This window comes from Hyla sarda, unplaced genomic scaffold (assembly GCF_029499605.1).
Source record: "Hyla sarda isolate aHylSar1 unplaced genomic scaffold, aHylSar1.hap1 scaffold_504, whole genome shotgun sequence".
Classification (NCBI taxonomy): Eukaryota; Metazoa; Chordata; class Amphibia; order Anura; family Hylidae; genus Hyla; species Hyla sarda.
In genome coordinates, this window is record NW_026610515.1 from 21,609 (window position 1) to 46,595 (window position 24,987).

General features: G+C 52.9%; 1 protein-coding gene across 1 annotated transcript; it reads left to right on the forward strand.

The window, feature by feature from the left end:
* Window positions 1–1,648: 1,648 nt before the first annotated feature.
* Window positions 1,649–2,653, forward strand: LOC130337685 (uncharacterized). The gene has a single exon (XM_056553955.1). It carries the CDS (start codon window positions 1,649–1,651, stop codon window positions 2,651–2,653), a length of 1,005 nt encoding a protein of 334 aa, XP_056409930.1.
* Window positions 2,654–24,987: the final 22,334 nt, after the last annotated feature.

The following is a 24,987-nucleotide window of genomic DNA, read 5'->3' on the forward strand; positions in this document are numbered from 1 at the left end:
ATAGTAAAAGAAAACAAGTATACCTATGCAGAAAAAGGTATTGAAACGTAATATAGTATCTTTGTTATACTGAAAAATCTATATTATTCCATCCTGTTTGTAAATAAGTTCCAGAGCATGTATGGAAATTATTTAAATGCATAGAGACTCTATATTTTTCATCATTTTTGTTATCTCCAGCCTGAACTGGGACATTTGGATTAAAGCTTCAGGACTGTATCCGGCCCTATGGCCATTCCCTTCCTCTCCCTAAGGGGACATACGTCGGGGACTACTTTTGTTAAGTAAGGGGGTTGGTGGTGTCCCGGTACAGGACCATGTCTAGGTCTCCTCCGGAAGAGTCCCTGCAGTCCATAGTGGTCTCCTGCAGGGCTCACCCCTTGCTCACCTTCTGTTAATGCATTGTAAATGTGTTGTGCACATATTGTTCAATATACATAAAGTTGTACAAATGTAAAGAGGTTAGTCGGGGAACCACTGTCATGTGACACTACCCAGAGTGCCATGGGCACAGGAACCACAGGCTTAGTAACCAATGGGCTTTAGTCCAGCCCCCCTAGTATATAAAGGGCTGTAGTCTCGAAACTCTCTTCTCTCCTGGATTTCAGCCAAGCACAATCCCTGTACTATCTAAATTCATCTCATCTGGGCCAAAGCCTAAAGAACCTGCAGCCACTTCTAAACGGGAGTTATCAAGCTCTTTCTACAATTCTAGTGACTACTACTCAACTCAAGGATAATATTAGTAGCACTACTACAAGTCCCAGCAAGCCTGTGAGGTATCCTGCATCCCGGTTGCCTCTAGACAAACTGCATAACTGTAAAGACTTTTCCATAAGAAGTTTAAGTAAAAGTTCCAGTTATTTTCACAATTCCTGCTGTGGACATTCCATTATTTCCTGCCGTTTCTGGGTTGGTTGGCGGCAGGGCCTTCTACCTAAACAACCACATCCTGGCGTCACTAATAATCAGGGGTTAATACCACCAGACCCTGCTACACCATAGCAACTCCTCAGGTACCACATAAGATTGTGAGCTCTTGGAAGTAGAGTATTCATATGAGGAGATGTGACTTTTGTTTCAGTAATGGTCGCCACAGTGTGATAACGGGCAGGCTGCTGGCGCTCGCCATAATCACGGTATCTGTAAAATAAAGTAATTAGGGTGGCCCTGAGTCTGGTAATGACAGTATCGGCTGCTCCCGCTAATAATATCCTCGGCTGCCCCTTCTGGGATTCAATTAAGGAGCAGACTGTCACCGGCGGCTGATCAATGAGCGCAACGCGACCTCTGCCAGAGGATTCTCAAGGTCAAGTCCTGCAGCAAAAGAAGAAAAGAGACCGTGACCGCTGACACCAGAAGAGACCTACCTGCCCGGAGGACCACGGAAAGGCAGAAACCATTCCCCCACCACTGAGGTGACCCGTGTGGAGAGTCCAGGGTCACTAACGTGAGGTAAGGTGGAGGCACCGGGAGCGGAGAGTCTGCATCCTCTTCATTATACGTCCAACAATGCTGAGCGGCCGCTTCACCCATCACCACCTACAGCCGCCACCGCATATCACTGACTATCGTCATCCACCACCGCATATCACCGACTATCGTCATCCACCACCGCATATCACCGACTATCGTCATCCACCACCGCATGTCACCGACTATCGTCATCCACCACCGCATATCACCGACTATCGTCATCCACCACCGCATATCACCGACTATCGTCATCCACCACCGCATGTCACCGACTATCGTCATCCACCACCGCATATCATCGACTATCGTCATCCACCACCGCATATCATCGACTATCGTCATCCACCACCGCATATCACCGACTATCGTCATCCACCACCGCATATCACCGACTATCGTCATCTACCACCGCATATCACCGACTATCGTCATCCACCACCGCATGTCACCGACTATCGTCATCCACCACCGCATATCACCGACTATCGTCATCCACTACCGCATATCACAGACTATCGTCGTCCACCACCGCATGTCACCGACTATCGTCGTCCACCACCGCATATCATCACCGACTATCGTCATCCACCACCGCATGTCACCGACTATCGTCATCCACCACCGCATATCATCACCGCATATCATCACCCACTATCGTCATCCACCACCGCATATCATCACCGACTATCGTCATCCACCACCGCATATCATCACCGACTATCGTCATCCACCACCGCATATCATCACCGACTATCGTCATCCACCACCGCATATCATCACCGACTATCGTCATCCACCACCGCATATCATCACCGACTATCGTCATCCACCACCGCATATCATCGCCGACTGTCGTCATCTACCACCGCATATCCTCACCGACTATCGTCATCTACCACCGCATATCATCACCGACTATCGTCATCCACCACCGCATATCCTCACCGACTATCGTCATCTACCACCGCATATCATCACCGACTATCGTCATCTACCACCGCATATCATCACCGACTATCGTCATCCACCACCGCATATCATCACCGACTATCGTCATCCACCACCGCATATCATCACCAACTATCGTCATCCACCACCGCATATCATCACCGACTATCGTCATCCACCACCGCATATCATCACCGACTATCGTCATCTACCACCGCATATTTTTTAGAACCTGAGGCAAAATATGAAAAATTACCATAAAAAAGGCAAAGTGTGAATTCAGCCGTAATGTCCATAGTGTACAGGAAAGAAAATATAAAGGGGGGGGGGGTCCCAACAGGAGTTAACCCTTTCATAACTGAGAGACCTCACCAAGCAGACTTCACTCCAGAGACCTCACCTAGGAGAATCCACAGAGAGACCTCACCAGAGAGACCCAACTTAGGAGATTCCACCAGAGAGACTCCACTCCAGAGCCCTAACCAAGGAGACTCCACCAGAGAGACCCCACCAAGGAGACTCTTCTCCAGAGCCCTAACCAAGAAGACTTCACTAGAGAGACCTCACCAAGGAGACTCCACCAGAAAGACCCCATCAAGAAGACTCCACTCGAGAGACCTCACTTAGGAGACCCAGAGAGACCCCACCAGAGAGACTCCACCCAGGAGACTCTTCTCCAGAGCCCTAACCAAGGAGATTCCACCAGAGAGACCCCCCCCCCCCCCACCAAGGACACTGTTCTCCAGAGCCCTAACCAAGGAGACTCCACCAGAGAGACCCCAGCAAGGAGATTCTTCTCCAGAGTCCTAACCAAGAAGACTTCACTAGAGACCTCACCAAAAACACTCCACCAGAGAGAACCCACCAAGAAGACTTTACTCCAGAGACCTCACTTAGGAGACCCAGAAAGACCCCACCATGGAGACCCCACCAGAGAGACTCCAACAGCGAGACCCCACCAGAGAGACTCCAACAGTGAGACTCCACCAGAGAGACCTTACCAAGGAGACTCCACCAGAGAGACCATACCAAGGAGACTCCACCAGAGACCCCACCAGGGAGACTCCACTCCAGAGCCCTTACCAAGGAGACTTTAACAGAGAGACCTTACCAAGGAGACTCCACCAGAGAGACCATTCAGAGGAGACCCCACCAAGGAGACCCCACTCCAGAGCCCTTACCAAGGAGACTACACCAGAGAGACCTCACTAATGAGACTTCACCAGAGAGACCTCACCAAGGAGACTCCACTCCAGAGACCTCTCCTAGGAGATCCAGAGAGACCCCACCAAGAAGACTCCACTCCTGAGACCTGACCTAGGAGACCCAAAGAGACCCCACCAGAGACCCCTCACTAATGAGACTTCACCAGAGAGAGACCCCACCAAGGAGACTCCATTCCATACTCGCCAAGGAGACTCCACGCCAGAGACCTCACCTAGGAGATCCAACCAGTGAGACTCCACTTCAGAGACCTCACCAAGTAGATTCCACCAGAAAGACCTCACCAAGGAATCACTTCTCCCGAAACCTCACCAAGGAGACGCTACTCCAGCGACCTCACCAAGTAGATTGCACCAGAACAACCTCACCAAGGAATCTCTTCTCCAGAGACCTCACAAGGAGACTCCACCAGAGAAACCCCACCAGAGAGACTCAACCAAGGAAACTCCACTCCAGAGACCTCCCCAAGGAGACTCCACCAAAGAGACCCCACCAGGGACACTCCACCGGAAAAATCCGACCAGAGAGACCTCTCCTAGCAGGCTACTCCAGAGACCTCACTTTAGAGCAGCACTTCATGCCGATGACTCCAGAGCACATTTTATATTGACCACTCCAGAGCAGCACTTCATGCTGATGACACAGAGCAGCACTTCATACCGATGACTACGGAGCAGCACTTTATACCGATGACTACGGAGCAGCAATTTATACCGATGACTACGGAGCAGCAATTTATACCGATGACTACGGAGCAGCACTTTATACCGATGACTACGGAGCAGCACTTTATACCGATGACTACGGAGCAGCACTTTATACCGATGACTACGGAGCAGCACTTTATACTGATGACTACGGAGCAGCACTCCCCGTGTGGTTTGCTACTTGCTCATTAGTGACTGTGGTCGCGCTCCATCCTCTTCTCTGTTTTGTTGCGTCTGCTGGCGAGTTGACTTTCATGCTCCGCTTCCATGTCAGACACTTTCAGCTCCCTCTTTCATGGTGGCGCCCTCCTCCTCCTCCTTCTTCTGCTGCGGCTCCCGTGGGTCGGAGAAGAGTGAGAGATTCTGAGGACTTCATAGTCACCTAGGTGTCTTAATACCATTTCCTTCTCCTGGTCAAGACTCCTCCAAGTAATCGGGGGGGGGGGGGGGGGGGGGGGGTTGCTCATTTGTACTCGGTGAGCGTCCCCCCCCCCCCACACTTATAACGATCCACCCCGTAGATTAGTCATACAGGAATCTTTTACAATTCCTCTTCTCCTCTGCTTTTATCTGCCGGCCCACAAGACAAGGAGGCGCAGTAATTGGACCTCAGGGAGATGGCGGCCATGGCTTTCATCGCCTCGCGCTTTACATCGCACAGACCATGTGACCAAATCTTTCCAGAGATAAAGAAAGCGGAGAAGAATCTGGAGTAAAGACTATTACTCACTTGATCTATTCCACCAGCCCCCCCCAACATATCCGACCCCCCCCCACATATCCAGCCCCCCAACATATCCGAGCCTCCCAACATATCCAGCCCCCCCCAACATATCCGACCCCCCCAACTTATTCAACCCCCTCCCACATATCCTACCCCCCCACAAATCCAGCCCCCAACATATCCAGCCCCCCCCAACATATCTGACCCCCCCAACATATCCAACCCCCCCCCCAACATATCCAATAACCCCCACGAGCTGTGGTCAGTTTATAGGGAAACAAGACCAATCAAGTCTGTGGCCAAAGCTGCTGCGGAATTCTTTGAAATTCACAAGACTCTGTAAGAAAGGTGGAGATGAAGGACGTCCAGAACCAAAGCCAGAAGAAGGATCAGTATAGAGGATGACCCCACCACAGGGAGGATCAGTATAGAGGATGACTCCACCACAGGGAGGATCAGTATAGAGGATGACCCCACCACAGGGAGGATCAGTATAGAGGATGACTCCACCACAGGGAGGATCAGTATAGAGGATGACTCCACCACAGGGAGGATCAGTGTAGAGGAAGAACCCACCACAGGGAGGATCAGTATAGAGGATGACCCCACCACAGGGAGGATCAGTATAGAGGATGACCCCACCACAGGGAGGATTAGTATAGAGGAAGACCCCACCACAGGGAGGATCAGTATAGAGGATGACTCCACCACAGGGAGGATTAGTATAGAGGAAGACCCCACCACAGGGAGGATCAGTATAGAGGATGACCCCACTGCAGGGAGGATCAGTATAGAGGATGACCCCACTGCAGGGAGGATCAGTATAGAGGATGACCCCACTGCAGGGAGGATCAGTATAGAGGATGAATCCACCGCAGGGAGGATCAGTATAGAGGATGAATCCACTGCAGGGAGGATCAGTATAGAGAATGACCCCACTGCAGGGAGGATCAGTATAGAGGATGACCCCACTGCAGGGAGGATCAGTATAGAGGAAGACCCGACCGCAGGGAGGATCAGTATAGAGGAAGACCCCACCACAGGGAGGATCAGTATAGAGGATGACCCCACCACAGGGAGGATTAGTATAGAGGAAGACCCCACCGCAGGGAGGATCAGTATAGAGGATGACCCCACCACAGGGAGGATCAGTATAGAGGATGACTCCACCACAGGGAGGATCAGTATAGAGGATGACCCCACCACAGGGAGGATCAGTATAGAGGATGACTCCACCACAGGGAGGATCAGTATAGAGGATGACCCCACCACAGGGAGGATCAGTATAGAGGATGACCCCACCACAGGGAGGATCAGTATAGAGGAAGACCCCACCACAGGGAGGATCAGTATAGAGGATGACCCCACCACAGGGAGGATCAGTATAGAGGATGACCCCACCACAGGGAGGATCAGTATAGAGGATGACCCCACCACAGGGAGGATCAGTATAGAGGATGACCCCACCACAGGGAGGATTAGTATAGAGGAAGACCCCACCACAGGGAGGATCAGTATAGAGGATGACCCCACCACAGGGAGGATCAGTATAGAGGAAGACCCCACCACAGGGAGGATCAGTATAGAGGATGACCCCACCACAGGGAGGATTAGTATAGAGGAAGACCCCACCGCAGGGAGGATCAGTATAGAGGATGACCCCACCACAGGGAGGATCAGTATAGAGGATGACCCCACCACAGGGAGGATCAGTATAGAGGATGACCCCACCACAGGGAGGATCAGTATAGAGGATGACTCCACCACAGGGAGGATCAGTATAGAGGATGACCCCACCACAGGGAGGATCAGTATAGAGGATGACCCCACCACAGGGAGGATCAGTATAGAGGAAGACCCCACCACAGGGAGGATCAGTATAGAGGATGACCCCACCACAGGGAGGATCAGTATAGAGGATGACCCCACCGCAGGGAGGATCAGTATAGAGGATGACCCCACCACAGGGAGGATCAGTATAGAGGATGACCCCACCACAGGGAGGATCAGTATAGAGGATGACCCCACCGCAGGGAGGATCAGTATAGAGGATGACCCCACCGCAGGGAGGATTAGTATAGAGGAAGACCCCACCGCAGGGAGGATCAGTATAGAGGATGACCCCACCACAGGGAGGATTAGTATAGAGGATGACCCCACCACAGGGAGGATCAGTATAGAGGATGAATCCACCGCAGGGAGGATCAGTATAGAGGATGACCCCACCGCAGGGAGGATCAGTATAGAGGAAGACTCCACCGCAGGGAGGATTAGTATAGAGGATGACCCCACCACAGGGAGGATCAGTATAGAGGAAGACCCCACCGCAGGGAGGATCAGTATAGAGAATGACCCCACCACAGGGAGGATCAGTATAGAGGATGACCCCACCGCAGGGAGGATCAGTATAGAGGATGACCCCACCGCAGGGAGGATTAGTATAGAGGATGACCCCACCACAGGGAGGATCAGTATAGAGTAAGACCCCACCACAGGGAGGATTAGTATAGAGGATGACCCCACCGCAGGGAGGATCAGTATAGAGAATGACCCCACCGCAGGGAGGATCAGTATAGAGGATGACCCCACCGCAGGGAGGATCAGTATAGAGGATGACCCCACCGCAGGGAGGATTAGTATAGAGGATGACCCCACCACAGGGAGGATCAGTATAGAGGATGACCCCACCACAGGGAGGATCAGTATAGAGGATGACTCCACCACAGGGAGGATTAGTATAGAGGATGACCCCACCGCAGGGAGGATCAGTATAGAGGATGACCCCACCACAGGGAGGATTAGTATAGAGGATGACCCCACCGCAGGGAGGATCAGTATAGAGGATGACCCCACCACAGGGAGGATTAGTACAGAGGATAACCCCACCGCAGGGAGGATCAGTATAGAGGATGACCCCACCACAGGGAGGATTATTATAGAGGATGACCCCACCGCAGGGAGGATCAGTATAGAGGAAGACCCCACCGCAGGGAGGATTAGTATAGAGGATGACCCCACCACAGGGAGGATCAGTATAGAGGATGACCCCACCACAGGGAGGATCAGTATAGAGTGAGACCCCACCGCAGGGAGGATCAGTATAGAGGATGACCCCACCGCAGGGAGGATCAGTATAGAGGAAGACCCGACCGCAGGGAGGATCAGTATAGAGGAAGACCCGACCGCAGGGAGGATCAGTATAGAGGAAGACCCCACCGCAGGGAGGATCAGTATAGAGGAAGACCCGACCGCAGGGAGGATCAGTATAGAGGAAGACCTGACCGCAGGGAGGATCAGTATAGAGGAAGACCCGACCGCAGGGAGGATCAGTATAGAGGAAGACCCGACCGCAGGGAGGATCAGTATAGAGGAAGACAAGACCGCAGGGAGGATCAGTATAGAGGATGACCCCACCGCAGGGAGGATCAGTATAGAGGATGAATCCACCGCAGGGAGGATCAGTATAGAGGATAAATCCACCGCAGGGAGGATCAGTATAGAGGATGACCCCACCGCAGGGAGGATCAGTATAGAGGATGAATCCACCGCAGGGAGGATCAGTATAGAGGATGAATCCACCGCAGGGAGGATCAGTATAGAGGATGACCTCACCGCAGGGAGGATCAGTATAGAGGATGAATCCACTGCAGGGAGGATCAGTATAGAGGATAAAACCACCACAGGGAGGATCAGTATAGAGGATGACCCCACCGCAGGGAGGATCAGTATAGAGGATAAATCTACTGCAAGGAGGATCAGTATAGAGGATAAATCCACCGCAGGGAGGATCAGTATAGAGGATATATCCACTGCAGGGAGGATCAGTATAGAGGTAAATCCACTGCAGGGAGGATCAGTATAGAAGATGACCCCACTGCAGGGAGGATCAGTATAGAGGATGACCCCACTGCAGGGAGGATCAGTATAGAGGATGACCCCACTGCAGGGAGGATCAGTATAGAGGATGAATCCACCGCAGGGAGGATCAGTATAGAGATGAATCCACCGCAGGGAGGATCACCGCAGGGAGGATCAGTATAGAGGATGAATCCACTGCAGGGAGGATCAGTATAGAGAATGACCCCACTGCAGGGAGGATCAGTATAGAGGATGACCCCACTGCAGGGAGGATCAGTATAGAGGAAGACCCGACCGCAGGGAGGATCAGTATAGAGGAAGACAAGACCGCAGGGAGGATCAGTATAGAGGATGACCCCACCGCAGGGAGGATCAGTATAGACGATGAATCCACCGCAGGGAGGATCAGAATAGAGGATAAATCCACTGCAGGGAGGATCAGTATAGAGGATGACCCCACCGCAGGGAGGATCAGTATAGAGGATGAATCCACCGCAGGGAGGATCAGTATAGAGGATGACCCCACTGCAGGGAGGATCAGTATAGAGGATGAATCCACTGCAGGGAGGATCAGTATAGAGGATGAATCCACCGCAGGGAGGATCAGTATAGGGGATGACCCCACTGCAGGGAGGATCAGTATAGAGGATGAATCCACTGCAGGGAGGATCAGTATAGAGGATAAATCCACCGCAGGGAGGATCAGTATAGAGGATATATCCACTGCAGGGAGGATCAGTATAGAGGATAAATCCACCGCAGGGAGGATCAGTATAGAGGATGACCCCACTGCAGGGAGGATCAGTATAGAGGATGACCCCACTGCAGGGAGGATCAGTATAGAGGATAAATCCACTGCAGGGAGGATCAGTATAGAGGATGACCTCACTGCAGGGAGGATCAGTATAGAGGATGACCCCACTGCCGGGAGGATTAGTATAGAGGATGAATCCACCGCAGGGAGGATCAGTATAGAGGATGAATCCACCGCAGGGAGGATCAGTATAGATGATGACCCCACTGCAGGGAGGATCAGTATAGAGGATGACCCCACTGCAGGGAGGATCAGTATAGAGGATGAATCCACTGCAGGGAGGATCAGTATAGAGGATGAATCCACCGCAGGGAGGATCAGTATAGAGGATGACCCCACTGCAGGGAGGATCAGTATAGAGGATGACCCCACTGCAGGGAGGATCAGTATAGAGGATGACCCCACTGCAGGGAGGATCAGTATAGAGGATGACCCCACTGCAGGGAGGATCAGTATAGAGGATGAATCCACCGCAGGGAGGATCAGTATAGAGGATGAATCCACTGCAGGGAGGATCAGTATAGAGGATGAATCCACCGCAGGGAGGATCAGTATAGAGGATGACTGTCACGATGCCGGCTGGCAGGAGGTGGATCCTCTGTGCCAGAGAGGGATAGCGAGGACCGTGCTAGTGGACCGGTTCTAAGCCACTACTGGTTTTCACCAGAGCCCGCCGCAAAGCGGGATGGTCTTGCTGCGGCGGTAGTGACCAGGTCGTATCCACTAGCAACGGCTCACCTCTCTGGCTGCTGAAGATAGGCGCGGTACAAGGGAGTAGGCAGAAGCAAAGTCGGACGTAGCAGAAGGTCGGGGGCAGGCGGCAAGGTTCGTAGTCAGGGGAGATAGCAGAAGTTCTGGTACACAGGCTTTAAACACACAAAACGCTTTCACTAGGCACAAGGGCAACAAGATCCGGCAAGGAAGTGCAAGGGAGGAGGATAGATATAGTCAGGGACCAGGTGGAAGCCAATTAAGCTAATTGGGCCAGGCACCAATCATTGGTGCACTGGCCCTTTAAGTCTCAGGGAGCTGGCGCGCGCGCGCGCCCTAGAGAGCGGAGCCGCGCGCGCCAGCACATGACAGCAGGGGACGGGAACGGGTAAGTGACCTGGGATGCGATTCGCGAGCGGGCGCGTCCCGCTGTGCGAATCGCATCCCCAACGGCCATGACAGAGCAGCGCTCCCGGTCAGCGGGACTGACCGGGGAGCTGCAGGGAGAAAGACGCCGTGAGCGCTCCGGGGAGGAGCGGGGACCCGGAGCGCTAGGCGTAACAGTACCCCCCCCCTTAGGTCTCCCCTTCTCTTTATCCGGTAACTGCCTCCCCTGGGATGAGGACACCGGGAAAGGATGGAGGGATTCCTCAACGGCAGGCAGAACAGCAGGAGTAGGAATGGGGAGAGAGGGCAGAGGGCGAGACCTGGCACGGGGCAGTGTGACACCAGGACGAGGGCCATGCGGGGACACAGGGGCTTGCCTGATGGGACTGGGAGGGGGGGAGAGGCATTTCCTGTGGCAGGCAGAGTCCTTAATGACCTTAGGGGGACCGGATACAGGAGGAACCACAGGGTCACGGCAGGGAGTACTGGGAACCGGTTGAAGGCAGTCCTTGGAACAAGAGGGGGCCCCAACTCTTGATCTCCCCAGTGGACCAATCCAGGGTTGGGGAATGGTGTTGAAGCCAGGGTAGTCCAAGGAGAACTTCAGAAGTGCAATTAGGAAGGACCAAAAATACAATTTCCTCGTGATGAGGTCCGATGCACATTAGGAGGGGCTCCGTGCGGAAACGCACGGTGCAATCCAACCTGGCTCCGTTGACCGCGGAAACGTGGAGTGGCTTGACAAGACGGGTCACCGGAATGCGGAATTTATTCACTAAGGACTCCCGAATAAAATTCCCAGAAGCTCCAGAGTCCAGGCAGGCCACGGCTGAGAGGGGAGAGCTGGCTGAAGTAGAAATCCGAACAGGCACCGTGAGACGTGGAGAAGCCGACTTAGCATCAAGAGACGCCACACCCACGAGAGCTGGGTGCGAGCGTGCGTTTCCCAGACGTTGAGGACGGATTGGGCAATCCACCAAAAAATGTTCAGTACTGGCACAGTACAGACAAAGATTCTCTTCCTTACGGCGATTCCTCTCTTCCAGGGTCAGGCGAGACCGATCCACTTGCATGGCCTCCTCGGCGGGAGGCCTAGGCGCAGATTGCAGTGGAGACTGTGGGAGAGGTGTCCAGAGATCTAAGTCTTTTTCCTGGCGGAGCTCTTGATGCCTCTCAGAAAAACGCATGTCAATGCGAGTGGCTAGATGAATGAGTTCATGCAGGTTAGCAGGAGTCTCTCGTGCGGCCAGAACATCTTTAATGTTGCTGGATAGGCCTTTTTTAAAGGTCGCGCAGAGAGCCTCATTATTCCAGGATAGTTCAGAGGCAAGAGTACGGAATTGTATGGCGTACTCGCCAACGGAGGAATTACCCTGGACCAGGTTCAGCAGGGCAGTCTCAGCAGAAGAGGCTCGGGCAGGTTCCTCAAAGACACTTCGAATTTCCGAGAAGAAGGAGTGTACAGAGGCAGTGACGGGGTCATTGCGGTCCCAGAGCGGTGTGGCCCATGACAGAGCTTTTCCAGACAGAAGGCTGACTACGAAAGCCACCTTAGACCTTTCAGTAGGAAACTGGTCCGACATCATCTCCAAGTGCAGGGAACATTGCGAAAGAAAGCCACGGCAAAACTTAGAGTCCCCATTAAATTTGTCCGGCAAGGACAGGCGGAGGCTAGGAGTGGCCACTCGCTGCGGAAGGGGTGCAGGAGCTGGCGGAGGAGATGGTTGTTGCTGCTGTAGCTGTGACTGTACTTGCTGTAGTTGTGACTGGAGTTGCTGTGTCATGGTGGTCAAGTACGACAGCTGGTGATCTTGTTGGGCGATCTGACGAGCTTGCTGGGCGACCAGCGTAGGGAGGTCAGCGACAACTGGCAGAGGAACTTCAGCGGGATCCATGGCCGGATCTACTGTCACGATGCCGGCTGGCAGGAGGTGGATCCTCTGTGCCAGAGAGGGATTGGCGAGGACCGCGCTAGTGGACCGGTTCTAAGTCACTACTGGTTTTCACCAGAGCCCGCCGCAAAGCGGGATGGTCTTGCTGCGGCGGTAGTGACCAGGTCGTATCCACTAGCAACGGCTCACCTCTCTGGCTGCTGAAGATAGGCGAGGTACAAGGGAGTAGGCAGAAGCAAAGTCGGACGTAGCAGAAGGTCGGGGGCAGGCGGCAAGGTTCGTAGTCAGGGGAGATAGCAGAAGTTCTGGTACACAGGCTTTAAACACACAAAACGCTTTCACTAGGCACAAGGGCAACAAGATCCGGCAAGGAAGTGCAAGGGAGGAGGATAGATATAGTCAGGGACCAGGTGGAAGCCAATTAAGCTAATTGGGCCAGGCACCAATCATTGGTGCACTGGCCCTTTAAGTCTCAGAGAGCTGGCGCGCGCGCGCCCTAGAGAGCGGAGCCGCGCGCGCCAGCACATGACAGCAGGGGACGGGAACGGGTAAGTGACCTGGGATGCGATTCGCGAGCGGGCGCGTCCCGCTGTGCGAATCGCATCCCCAACGGCCATGACAGAGCAGCGCTCCCGGTCAGCGGGACTGACCGGGGAGCTGCAGGGAGAAAGACGCCGTGAGCGCTCCGGGGAGGAGCGGGGACCCGGAGCGCTAGGCGTAACAATGACCCCACTGCAGGGAGGATCAGTATAGAGGATGACCCCACTGCAGGGAGGATCAGTATAGAGGATGAATCCACCGCAGGGAGGATCAGTATAGAGGATAGAAATCACTGTTCTCTACAGGACATGATATTGGGGGATTGTGGGATTCCTCCTGATTCTCCCGATCCTTCCCTACATATATAGACTATGTTACCTTTATATTATTATTATATTTTTTATATGTAGACTTTGTTATATTATAGATATTATGTTTGATTTGTTATTTTGTATTTTATATGTTTAATGTTATATATTTTGTTCTCTTAATGTTAAGTTATATATTTTATATGTCACCTTTATGATATATTTTATATGTTTGTTATTTTATATATTTTATACGTAGACTTTGTTGAGTTTCTCTCGGTTTCTTATAGTTAAAAGTAATGGGTGACGGGACGTGTAAGGTCAGAGAAGTTTCTCTCGCTTTTGGTCGCTCAGAGTTGCCTTCCGTTTTCCGATGACCACTCGTTACCGGACGCTGCCGGCTCTTTACTCCCAAGGTTTCCTGGTGATAAAAATCTGTCTAAATCCTGAAGCTTCTGTCTGAGGAGACATTTTTGGGAATTATTTGCAGCTTCCCTTCCCCCATTGGTTGATAACACGTTACTCAGCAATTCTTGCTTTTGGGCTGCGCTCCGGTCCCTGGAGACATCATTCACCATTATTTTTCCATAGAATCTTATGTGACACTTTCCTGGCGCACAATTACTATATTTTTGTGGAAATTCAGCCGTAGATGTCACGATGACGATTAGCTTTTATAGGGTCATAAAGATTGAGTGTCACCATAAATCGCGGCTGCAGGAGAAGGCGACGTTTATGGTGGCCGGACAAGGACATATTTTACATTTATTCCAGAGTTTGATGGAGAAACTATTATTCTGCAGAATCGAACATTTTTGCTCACTTAAAGGGGCTCAGCATGAAGAGAAGGGTGACCGGGGCTCAGCATGAAGAGAAGGGTGACTGGGGCTCAGCATGAAGAAGAGGGTGACCGGGGCTCAGCATGAAGAGAAGGGTGACCGGGGCTCAGCATGAAGAGAAGGGTGACCGGGGCTCAGCATGAAGAGAAGGGTGACCGTGACCGGGGCTCAGCATGACGAGAAGGGTGACCGTGACCGGGGCTCAGCATGAAGAGAAGGGTGACCGGGGCTCAGCATGAAGAGAAGGGTGACCGGGGCTCAGCATGAAGAGAAGGGTGACCGGGGCTCAGCATGAAGAGAAGGGTGACCGGGGCTCAGCATGAAGAAGAGGGTGACCGGGGCTCAGCATGAAGAGAAGGGTGACCGTGACCGGGGCTCAGCATGACGAGAAGGGTGACCGTGACCGGGGCTCAGCATGAAGAGAAGGGTGACCGGGGCTCAGCATGAAGAGAAGGGTGACCGGGGCTCAGCATGAAGAGAAGGGTGACCGGGGCTCAGCATGAAGAGAAGGGTGACCGGGGCTCAGCATGAAGAGAAGGGTGACCGGGGCTCAGCATGAAGAGAAGGGTGACCGGGGCTCAGCATGAAGAAGAGGGTGACCGGGGCTCAGCATGAAGAGAAGGGTGACCGTGACCGGGGCTCAGCATGACGAGAAGGGTGACCGTGACCGGGGCTCAGCATGAAGAGAAGGGTGACCGGGGCTCAGCATGAAGAGAAGGGTGACCGGGGCTCAGCATGAAGAGAAGGGTGACCGGGGCTCAGCATGAAGAAGAGGGTGACCGGGGCTCAGCATGAAGAGAAGAGTGACCGTGACCGGGGCTCAGCATGACGAGAAGGGTGACCGTGACCGGGGCTCAGCATGAAGAGAAGGGTGACCGTGGCTCAGCATGAAGAGAAGGGTGACCGGGGCTCAGCACGAAGAGAAGGGTGACCGGGGCTCAGCACGAAGAGAAGGGCGACCGGGGCTCAGCATGAAGAGAAGGGTGACCGGGGCTCAGCATGAAGAGAAGGGTGACCGGGGCTCAGCATGAAGAGAAGGGTGCCTGGGGCTCAGCATGAAGAGAAGGGTGCCCGGGGCTCAGCATGAAGAGAAGGGTGACCGGGGCTCAGCATGAAGAGAAGGGTGACCGGGGCTCAGCATGAAGAGAAGGGTGACCGGGGCTCAGCATGAAGAGAAGGGGGACGACTTCCGGTTCCGGCGCTGCTATGAGAGGACGCGGCTGAAAGAGCTCCCGCGCCTCCCGACAACGAACGCACCTCTCAACCTGCTACAGCGGTTTCCCGGGACTGCCTTCCACCTGGGACCCCTCTCCAGCTCCCCGGGCGTCTGCATGGAGAGATACTTACTCCGCAGCTCCCGCGATTCACCGGCAGACCGGACTCCCCGCCAGGCCTCGCAGCCACGTGATACAGCGCCTGCAGAGGACTCGCCACAGCAGCGCCTCTCCCAATACGCATACCAGCAGTGGCGGAGACAAAATCGGGCCAGCAGCAACCGGAGTGAGCCACCCCACTCCCCTGCACGATCTACTCCTGTGAACAAGGTCAGTGCTATTCACAGTGTGCCCCCCCTCCTCCCCTGGACTCTGTATATACTGGGGAGCGCAACATGGAGGTAGGAGGATCCCTCATCCCCCCTCTGACTGGGGCTCCTATCTTACCTGTTCAGGACTCCTTGCCTACTACAAGTACCCACCTCAGCCCCACCATGTGCACTGAACTGATGTCGGGGGCTGCAGCCACAGTCCCTCTACCCTCTGATCTCTCACAGGGCTTTGATTTAAAATTGCTGGCAGCTAATCCAAAAGTCGCTGGAGGCAACTCTGCAGGCATCTTTTGCTTCTCTTCGGCAGGATTTATCCCAAACCAATTCATCAGTGGCTACTCTTAAGACTGAAGTGGCTATGTTGCGCCAGCACCACTCTGATACCTCGTCCCAAATGTCGGAGTTATTGCAGGAAAATGCCAGTTTATGGGCCAAAATTGATGACTTGGAAAACTGTTCGAGACGGAACAATTTGCGTATCGTGGGCTTATCAGAACAGGTGCCTGCCTTAGACCTCCAGCACTTATGTGAAATCGAATTGACGGAAGCACTGGGCATAGATCACTACTGCAGGGTGGAGAGGGCGCACAGACTGGGCCCGGACCCGGGGAGTCGTGGGGATGCATCTCGCCCACCACAACCGGGACAATCCAATCGACCCCGTCAGGTCATTTTCAAGCTTCTTGACTACAATGATCGCCAGGCTATACTGAGGGCTTTTAGGAGGCGCTCCACTCCACTGATTATCCGTGACTGCACTATACTCATATTCGAGGACTTTTCCGCACCGGTGGCTAGACGACGCAGGGCTTTCAGTGGAATATGTTCCGAATGGTTTTCCCGCAAGATCAAATCTCAGTTGCAATTTCCTGCTTCCTTATGTGTCTTTCATGGAGATGGCACGTCTTCACTATACAGGAGCCCTTCCACTGCAACAGCTGCATTACAAAATTCCGCTCCAGTCGCTCGTTCTGGGGCGACTCAGCGGTCACTTACTGAACCTCCCCCTAATACTTCACCGTGTCGCCAGAATTCACAGCGTGATGGCTTTTAAGTCTTGTTGGCAGTCCTGCGCCTGAAGTCTTTTTCGATGAGGAGACACTGAGGACAATTTACATGTAATGCGGGCCCAGTATATTGCCGGTCTATTTGACCCTTGGGCCACTGGACTTTCCATGTAGTTAGCTCAAGTCTTGGGGTTTACCTACCTCATGGTATATGCCGTGGAAACTGGGTGACTCACTGTATGCTATGTGGGGGGATGGGGGTGTTCTGGGGTGGGGGGTAGTTCGGGGTATATGTTCACGGCAGTTACTTTGTTGCTTGCATTATGTCGGGGGGGGGGGGGGGTGTTTTACTCTCTGGTAGAAAAAAGGAAGTCCCTAACATGGTGCCGATCTCCGGGTTGGATCCTGGGGCACGTAGTGTAATAGCCCTTCACATATTGTTTTTTGTAGTATCGCACAGTGTTATCCCTCCTCGGAGTACTATGATTCAAGGATTGTTTCTCGATATTTACGGTTGCTCCAGATACCTATTAGAGAACGTATGATTGAGGTGTGTGTGTGATACAGTTTATTTTATTTGTCTATTCACTCCCCACCCCCCCCCTTTTTTTTTTTTCCTCTCTCCCTTCCCTCCCTCTCGTCCTTCCTCTATTCTCACATCTCTTGTCTCTTCCTGCTTTAGACATGCGGATCATATCTTGGAACGTGAAGGGTTTACGCTCACCCAACAAGAGAATGCAGGTACTGCGACATTTAAAAAAACTGCATCCTGACATAGCGCTGCTCCAGGAGACACATCTAACAAAGGACGACTTACCACGTATGAACAAGATGTGGGTGGGGTCGGTTTTGGGGTCACCGGCGGTTGGAGGTAAGGCGGGTACACTTATACTGCTCCATAAACATTCTAGTGGCAAAGTTGTATCACAGGAGACGGACCAGGAAGGACGCTGGATTAGGGTGCACTTAAACTTTGAGGGACGAGACTTCAGCTTATATAGTTGCTACACCCCGAATGGGGATAACAAATCTTACTTTCAAACCTTGGAAAGCCAGATGCTGACTGATCCTGTTGTCAGTAAAATCGTGGGGGGCGACATGAACACGGTAGCCATGACTTTGGCTGATCGCACAGGTGGGACCGTAGACAGATCACACACCAGACCTAGTGATAGGACTTATGAGACTTTCTTAGGTTCCTTGGGCCTCAGTGACCCGTGGAGACTGATGTACCCGGATGGTAGAGATTATACACACTTTTCGCACAGTCATAATTCTTGGTCACGCATTGATTATCTTTTAGTGTCCCCAGACATCCTGCCCCGGGTTGTGGAGTCTGACATTCACGCGATGGTAATCTCTGACCACCCCCCTATTTCCATTTCTTTAATTGATTCTTTACCAAAGGGAGCTAGTTTCCAATGGAGATTTCCTGCCTATATGTCTAAAGACGACAATTTTGTTAACTCCCTGAAAAGCTGTTGGATGGAGTTTTCGTGGAATAACCGCGATCATCTCTCTAATGCACCCTTATATTGGGAATCGGCTAAGTCCGTCCTCAGGGGACGCTTGATTGCTTACATGACTACTGTCAAAAATAAATCTTTACACCACTTTCAGGAAGCTAGCAAAATGCTCCAACAAGTATATGTTACCTACCTTTCCCAACCATCTAGCGAAACTTGCCAGGCGTGGAAGGCGGCCAAAACCACTTTTGACCTCTGGTCGGAACGCAAGAGTCAAGCGGCATATTCGCACTTTCGTGCTGAGTTATTCCGTTTTGGGAACAAATCGGGACGTCTCCTTGCACGCCTGGCAAAAGGCCGTCGCGCGACACAACACTTCTCATCGTTACGTGATGTGTCTGGAGAAATTCACACAGATCCCAAAACCATTAACTCACTCTTCCATTCATACTACTCTTCCCCCTATTCGACACATCAGGTGGACATGGCGGCTGGTGAGACGTTTTTGGATTCAGTCCGTTTACCTACTTTACATTCGGAACAACGTGAGGTCCTCAATGCGGACTTCACTGAGGATGAGGTGCGGAGGACTATCAAAAGTTTGCACAATTCAAAGGCTCCCGGTCCTGATGGATTCTCCGGTGAGTTCTATAAGGTCCTGGTTGACCAAGTGGTCCCTCCACTGACGTCTTACTTCAACCATGTTCTACATTCAGGCTCCCTGCCCCTCCACTCCAACACGGCCACTATAAAACTCCTTCTGAAGCCAGGGAAGGACCCACTCCAGCCCCAATCGTACCGCCCAATTTCACTTATAAATCAGGATCTTAAAGTGATTTCCAAAATAATGGCTGATCGCCTTAGCACATTTCTGCCCACACTGATTGGCCCCTCCCAGGTTGGGTTTGTCCGAAATCGTTCCGCAGTCACTAACATACGCAAAGTACTGACTGTATTAGACAGGGTGCAGCACTGTCCCGAGCCAGGTGAACAGCCGGTGTTATTGACACTAGACGCCGAAAAAGCTTTTGACAACGTGAGATGGGACTAGCTCGGGATGGTGCTGGACAGGGTCGGTATCACGGGGAGTTTTAGAACCTTCCTGGGCAGCCTTTACGAAGCCCCTATGGCCCGAGTGTTTACATCAGGGCTACTGTCCCCATCATTCCCCCTCTTCAAGGGAACCAGGCAGGGGTGTCCCTTGTCCCCTCTCTTATTCAACCTGGCACTTGAACCATTGGCCAGACATCTAGAAGATTCGACAGTTTATAGGGGTATTACAATTCAGCGGGAGGCTATCAAATTGACCCTTTTCGCAGACGATATTCTTATCTTTCTAGCAGACCCGCAAGCCCATTACCATGCCCTGATGTCTACCCTGTCACATTATGAGACATTCACTGGATACAAAATTAACCAGCTCAAAAGCAAATTATAACCGCTAGGCCCACCCAAACCTGCACCCTATTGGGCTTCCATGGGAATACCGACAGGACTGGTAAAAACCTCCATCACCTACTTTGGAATTAGAATCGGCAAGGTTCCCTCTTCTCTCTACACCTTAAATTATCCACCGTTGTTCAAACTGATTCGTGATGAACTTGAGCGTTGGCATCACCTCCCCATCACATTTTTGGGAAAGTGTCATCTAATAAAAATGGTCAGCTTCCCGAGACTGCTCTACCAGCTCCAGACCCTCCCGATTCTGCTAAAACATGCGGACATCGTCTCCCTTAAGACAGCATTCTCACGATTCATATGGGGGGGGGGGGGGGGGAAACGCCCGCGAATTTCATTGCAAAAGTTGATGCTTTACTAGGCAGATGGCGGGGTTGGCTTTCCTAACCTACGGGGGTATAATTTAGCCTGTCTCTTTAGACATGTACTGGACTGGCTGTATGAGTCCAACTTCCACTCAAATCATGCCATTGAAGCCGATTACGCCTATCCCTGGAATCTAATATCCTGCCTTCACGCTCGAATCGCGGGTCTCCCCTCCTATATAAAACGATCACTCATGATCAGAGACACTATCATGACATGGCGTGCGGTACGTAAAACATACGGTCTCCCATTTTTGTTATCCGGGCGCCTCAACCTTTGGGGCCATCCGGAGTTTACTCCGGGTAGGGAGAACAAATTATTTGACGAATGGCATTCTAGAGGGGTGAAGGTGGCCAAACAATTGATGCATGTCGAGGAAAAACGTTGGTTATCGCCCAATGAAGTGCTACAGACATTTGCTTTACCTGCCACACACTTCCTATCGGTGTTACAAATTCTGTCATTTTGCACATCCAGATTGCGTGATCCCTCTCCCGAGGTGTCTCCCTCCCCTTTTGAGAGCTTAGTGGGTACTCAGCCTAGAAAAGCTTCCATATCTTCCCTGTATAGGGCACTCAGTGACCGCTTACTAAAGGTATCCAAACATGACATTTTCACTAAATGGGGGTCAATCTTGAATACACCCGACGTTAGAGACCATATCTTAGAGGGCTGGTTGAGGGTCAGGGCCACTGTGATCAATGAGCGCTGGCGAGAATCATATTTTAAAATGATGCACCATGGTTTTTTAGGGTTCAACATTCCTGTCACGTCTGCTTTCCCAAATAGGATCACCTCATGCCCAAAATGTGGTACTCCCTCAACTGATTTTTTTCATGGCATGTGGTCCTGTACGGACACACAGCATTTTTGGAGTGAGGTAATTGGTTATGTGGTCAAGCACTGGAAGGTCAGACTTCCGTTGTCACCTCTAACGCTTCTGTTTCAGTCTGTCGACTCCGCCACGGCGGACTCGGTAGGCCTTAGCACTATCTCGAAATTTGTCCATGTTATTCTGCTAGTCGCAAAACGAATCATTCTGCGGGAATGGATCAAACCGGCAATGCCGTCCATATCCGCAGTGATTGAGGAATTAAAGGACTTCCTGGAGGTGGACAGACTAGACACAGAAAGACATCGTGAGCGACATGCAAAGAAATTTTTCGCTAAATGGCGCACTTTTATGATTGCTCATCTCTCCAAGGACCAAATTGAGGCCATTGTCATTCTATTCAGGCATACGGAGTGGTATTCTCTAGCCTCACTGAGCAACATCTTAGGTCCATTAAGATTATCCGATCTTTGAGAGGCCTGTTTCTGATTTCCGAGATCTGGTCGTCATGTCCTCAGTCTTCCCTTTCTTTACCAATTCTTTAGCACATCAGATACCTCCTTCCCTAACCTGAGATACTTCTTTTCTTCTTCACCCCCACCCCCTGCGTTTATTCGATTTAATTATATATTTATTTTTACTTATTTGTATTTTGATTTGATTGAATGAAAGCGTGTGTGTGATTGTGCAAGCTTATCCTATGTGTAATATTGTTTTTCCCAGGCTATATCTATGCCAAATGGTACAGTTGTTATCTTTCTGCATTCGCTGACCACTCGAGTTACTTATATGTAATAGTATATGCTGATGGATGTTCTTTGCACTCTTTGTTATTACTTTGTAGGTTTTAAATATTGAAAATCTTTAATAAACAAAGTTTTAAAAAAAAAAGAGAGAAGGGGGACCGTGACCGTGGCTCAGCATGAAGAGAAGGGGGACCGTGACCGGGGCTCAGCACGAAGAGAAGGGTGACCGGGGCTCAGCATGAAGAGAAGGGTGACCGGGGCTCAACATGAAGAGAAGGGTGACCGGGGCTCAGCACGAAGAGAAGGGTGACCGGGGCTCAGCAAGAAGAGAAGGGTGACCAGGGCTCAGCACGAAGAGAAGGGTGACCGGGGCTCAGCACGAAGAGAAGGGTGACCGGGGCTCAGCACGAAGAGAAGGGTGACCGGGGCTCAGCACGAAGAGAAGGGTGACCGGGGCTCAGCACGAAGAGAAGGGTGACCGGGGCTCAGCATGAAGAGAAGGGTGACCGGGGCTCAGCACGAAGAGAAGGGTGACCGAAGCTCAGCACGAAGAGAAGGGTGACCGGGGCTCAGCACGAAGAGAAGGGTGACCGGGGCTCAGCACGAAGAGAAGGGTGACCGGGGCTCAACATGAAGAGAAGGGTGACCGGGGCTCAGCACTAAGAGAAGGGTGAACGGGGCTCAGCACGAAGAGAAGGGTGACCGGGGCTCAGCACGAAGAGAAGGGTGACCGGGGCGCAGCACGAAGAGAAGGGTGACCGGGGCTCAGCATGAAGAGAGGGGTGACAGGGGCTCAGCACAAAGAGAAGGGTGACCGGGGCTCAGCACGAAGAGAAGGGTGACCGGGGCTCAGCACGAAGAGAAGGGTGACCGGGGCTCAGCATGAAGAGAAGGGTGACCGTGATCGGGGCTCAGCACGAAGAGAAGGGTGACCGGGGCTCAGCACGAAGAGAAGGGTGACCGGGGCTCAGCATGAAGAGAAGGGTGACCGTGACCGGGGCTCAGCATGAAGAGAAGGGTGACCGGGGCTCAGCATGAAGGGAAGGGTGACTGTGACCGGGGATCAGCACGAAGAGAAGGGTGACCGGGGCTCAGCACGAAGAGAAGGGTGACCGGGGCTCAGCATGAAGAGAAGGGTGACCGGGGCTCAGCACGAAGAGAAGGGTGACCGGGGCTCAGCATGAAGAGAAGGGTGACCGGGGCTCAGCATGAAGAGAAGGGTGACCGGGGCTCAGCATGAAGAGAAGGGTGACTGGGGCTCAGCACGAAGAGAAGGGTGACCGGGGCTCAGCATGAAGAGAAGGGTGACCGTGACCGGGGCTCAGCATGAAGAGAAGGGTGACCGGGGCTCAGCATGAAGAGAAGGGTGACCGGGGCTCAGCATGAAGAGAAGGGTGACTGGGGCTCAGCATGAAGAGAAGGGTGACCAGGGCTCAGCACGAAGAGAAGGGTGACCGGGGCTCAGCATGAAGAGAAGGGTGACCGTGACCGGGGCTCAGCATGAAGAGAAGGGTGACCGGGGCTCAGCACGAAGAGAAGGGTGACCGGGGCTCAGCATGAAGAGAAGGGTGACCGGGGCTCAGCACGAAGAGAAGGGTGACCGGGGCTCAGCATGAAGAGAAGGGTGACCGGGGCTCAGCACGAAGAGAAGGGTGACCGGGGCTCAGCATGAAGAGAAGGGTGACCGGGGCTCAGCATGAAGAGAAGGGTGACCGGGGCTCAGCATGAAGAGAAGGGTGACCGGGGCTCAGCACGAAGAGAAGGGTGACCGGTTCTCAGCATGAAGAGAAGGGTGACCGTGACCGGGGCTCAGCATGAAGAGAAGGGTGACCGGGGCTCAGCATGAAGAGAAGGGTGACCGGGGCTCAGCACGAAGAGAAGGGTGACCGGGGCTCAGCATGAAGAGAAGGGTGACCGGGGCTCAGCATGAAGAGAAGGGTGACCGGGGCTCAGCATGAAGAGAAGGGTGACCGGGGCTCAGCATGAAGAGAAGGGTGACCGGGGCTCAGCATGAAGAGAAGGGTGACCGGGGCTCAGCACGAAGAGAAGGGTGACCGGGGCTCAGCATGAAGAGAAGGGTGACCGGGGCTCAGCATGAAGAGAAGGGTGACCGGGGCTCAGCATGAAGAGAAGGGTGACCGGGGCTCAGCACGAAGAGAAGGGTGACCGGTTCTCAGCATGAAGAGAAGGGTGACCATGACCGGGGCTCAGCATGAAGAGAAGGGTGACCGGGGCTCAGCATGAAGAGAAGGGTGACCGGGGCTCAGCACGAAGAGAAGGGTGACCGGGGCTCAGCATGAAGAGAAGGGTGACCGGGGCTCAGCATGAAGAGAAGGGTGACCGGGGCTCAGCATGAAGAGAAGGGTGACCGGGGCTCAGCATGAAGAGAAGGGTGACCGGGGCTCAGCACGAAGAGAAGGGTGACCGGGGCTCAGCACGAAGAGAAGGGTGACCGGGGCTCAGCATGAAGAGAAGGGTGACCGGGGCTCAGCATGAAGAGAAGGGTGACCGGAGCTCAGCATGAAGAGAAGGGTGACCGGGGCTCAGCATGAAGAGAAGGGTGACCGGGGCTCAGCACGAAGAGAAGGGTGACCGGGGCTCAGCATGAAGAGAAGGGTGACCGGGGCTCAGCATGAAGAGAAGGGTGACCGGGGCTCAGCATGAAGAGAAGGGTGACCGGGGCTCAGCACGAAGAGAAGGGTGACCGGTTCTCAGCATGAAGAGAAGGGTGACCGTGACCGGGGCTCAGCATGAAGAGAAGGGTGACCGGGGCTCAGCATGAAGAGAAGGGTGACCGGGGCTCAGCACGAAGAGAAGGGTGACCGGGGCTCAGCATGAAGAGAAGGGTGACCGGGGCTCAGCATGAAGAGAAGGGTGACCGTGACCGGGACTCAGCATGAAGAGAAGGGTGACCGGAGCTCAGCATGAAGAGAAGGGTGACCGTGGCTCAGCATGAAGAGAAGGGTGACCGGGGCTCTGCATGAAGAGAAGGGTGACCGGGGCTCAGCATGAAGAGAAGGGTGACCGGGGCTCAGCACGAAGAGAAGGGTGACTGGGGCTCAGCATGAAGAGAAGGGTGACCGGGGCTCAGCATGAAGAGAAGGGTGACCGTGACCGGGGCTCAGCATGAAGAGAAGG

What these genes read in the sequence shown, in the direction of transcription:
- LOC130337685 (XM_056553955.1), top strand. Translation starts at nt 1,649, where the DNA reads ATGTCACCGACTATCGTCATCCACCACCGCATATCACCGACTATCGTC.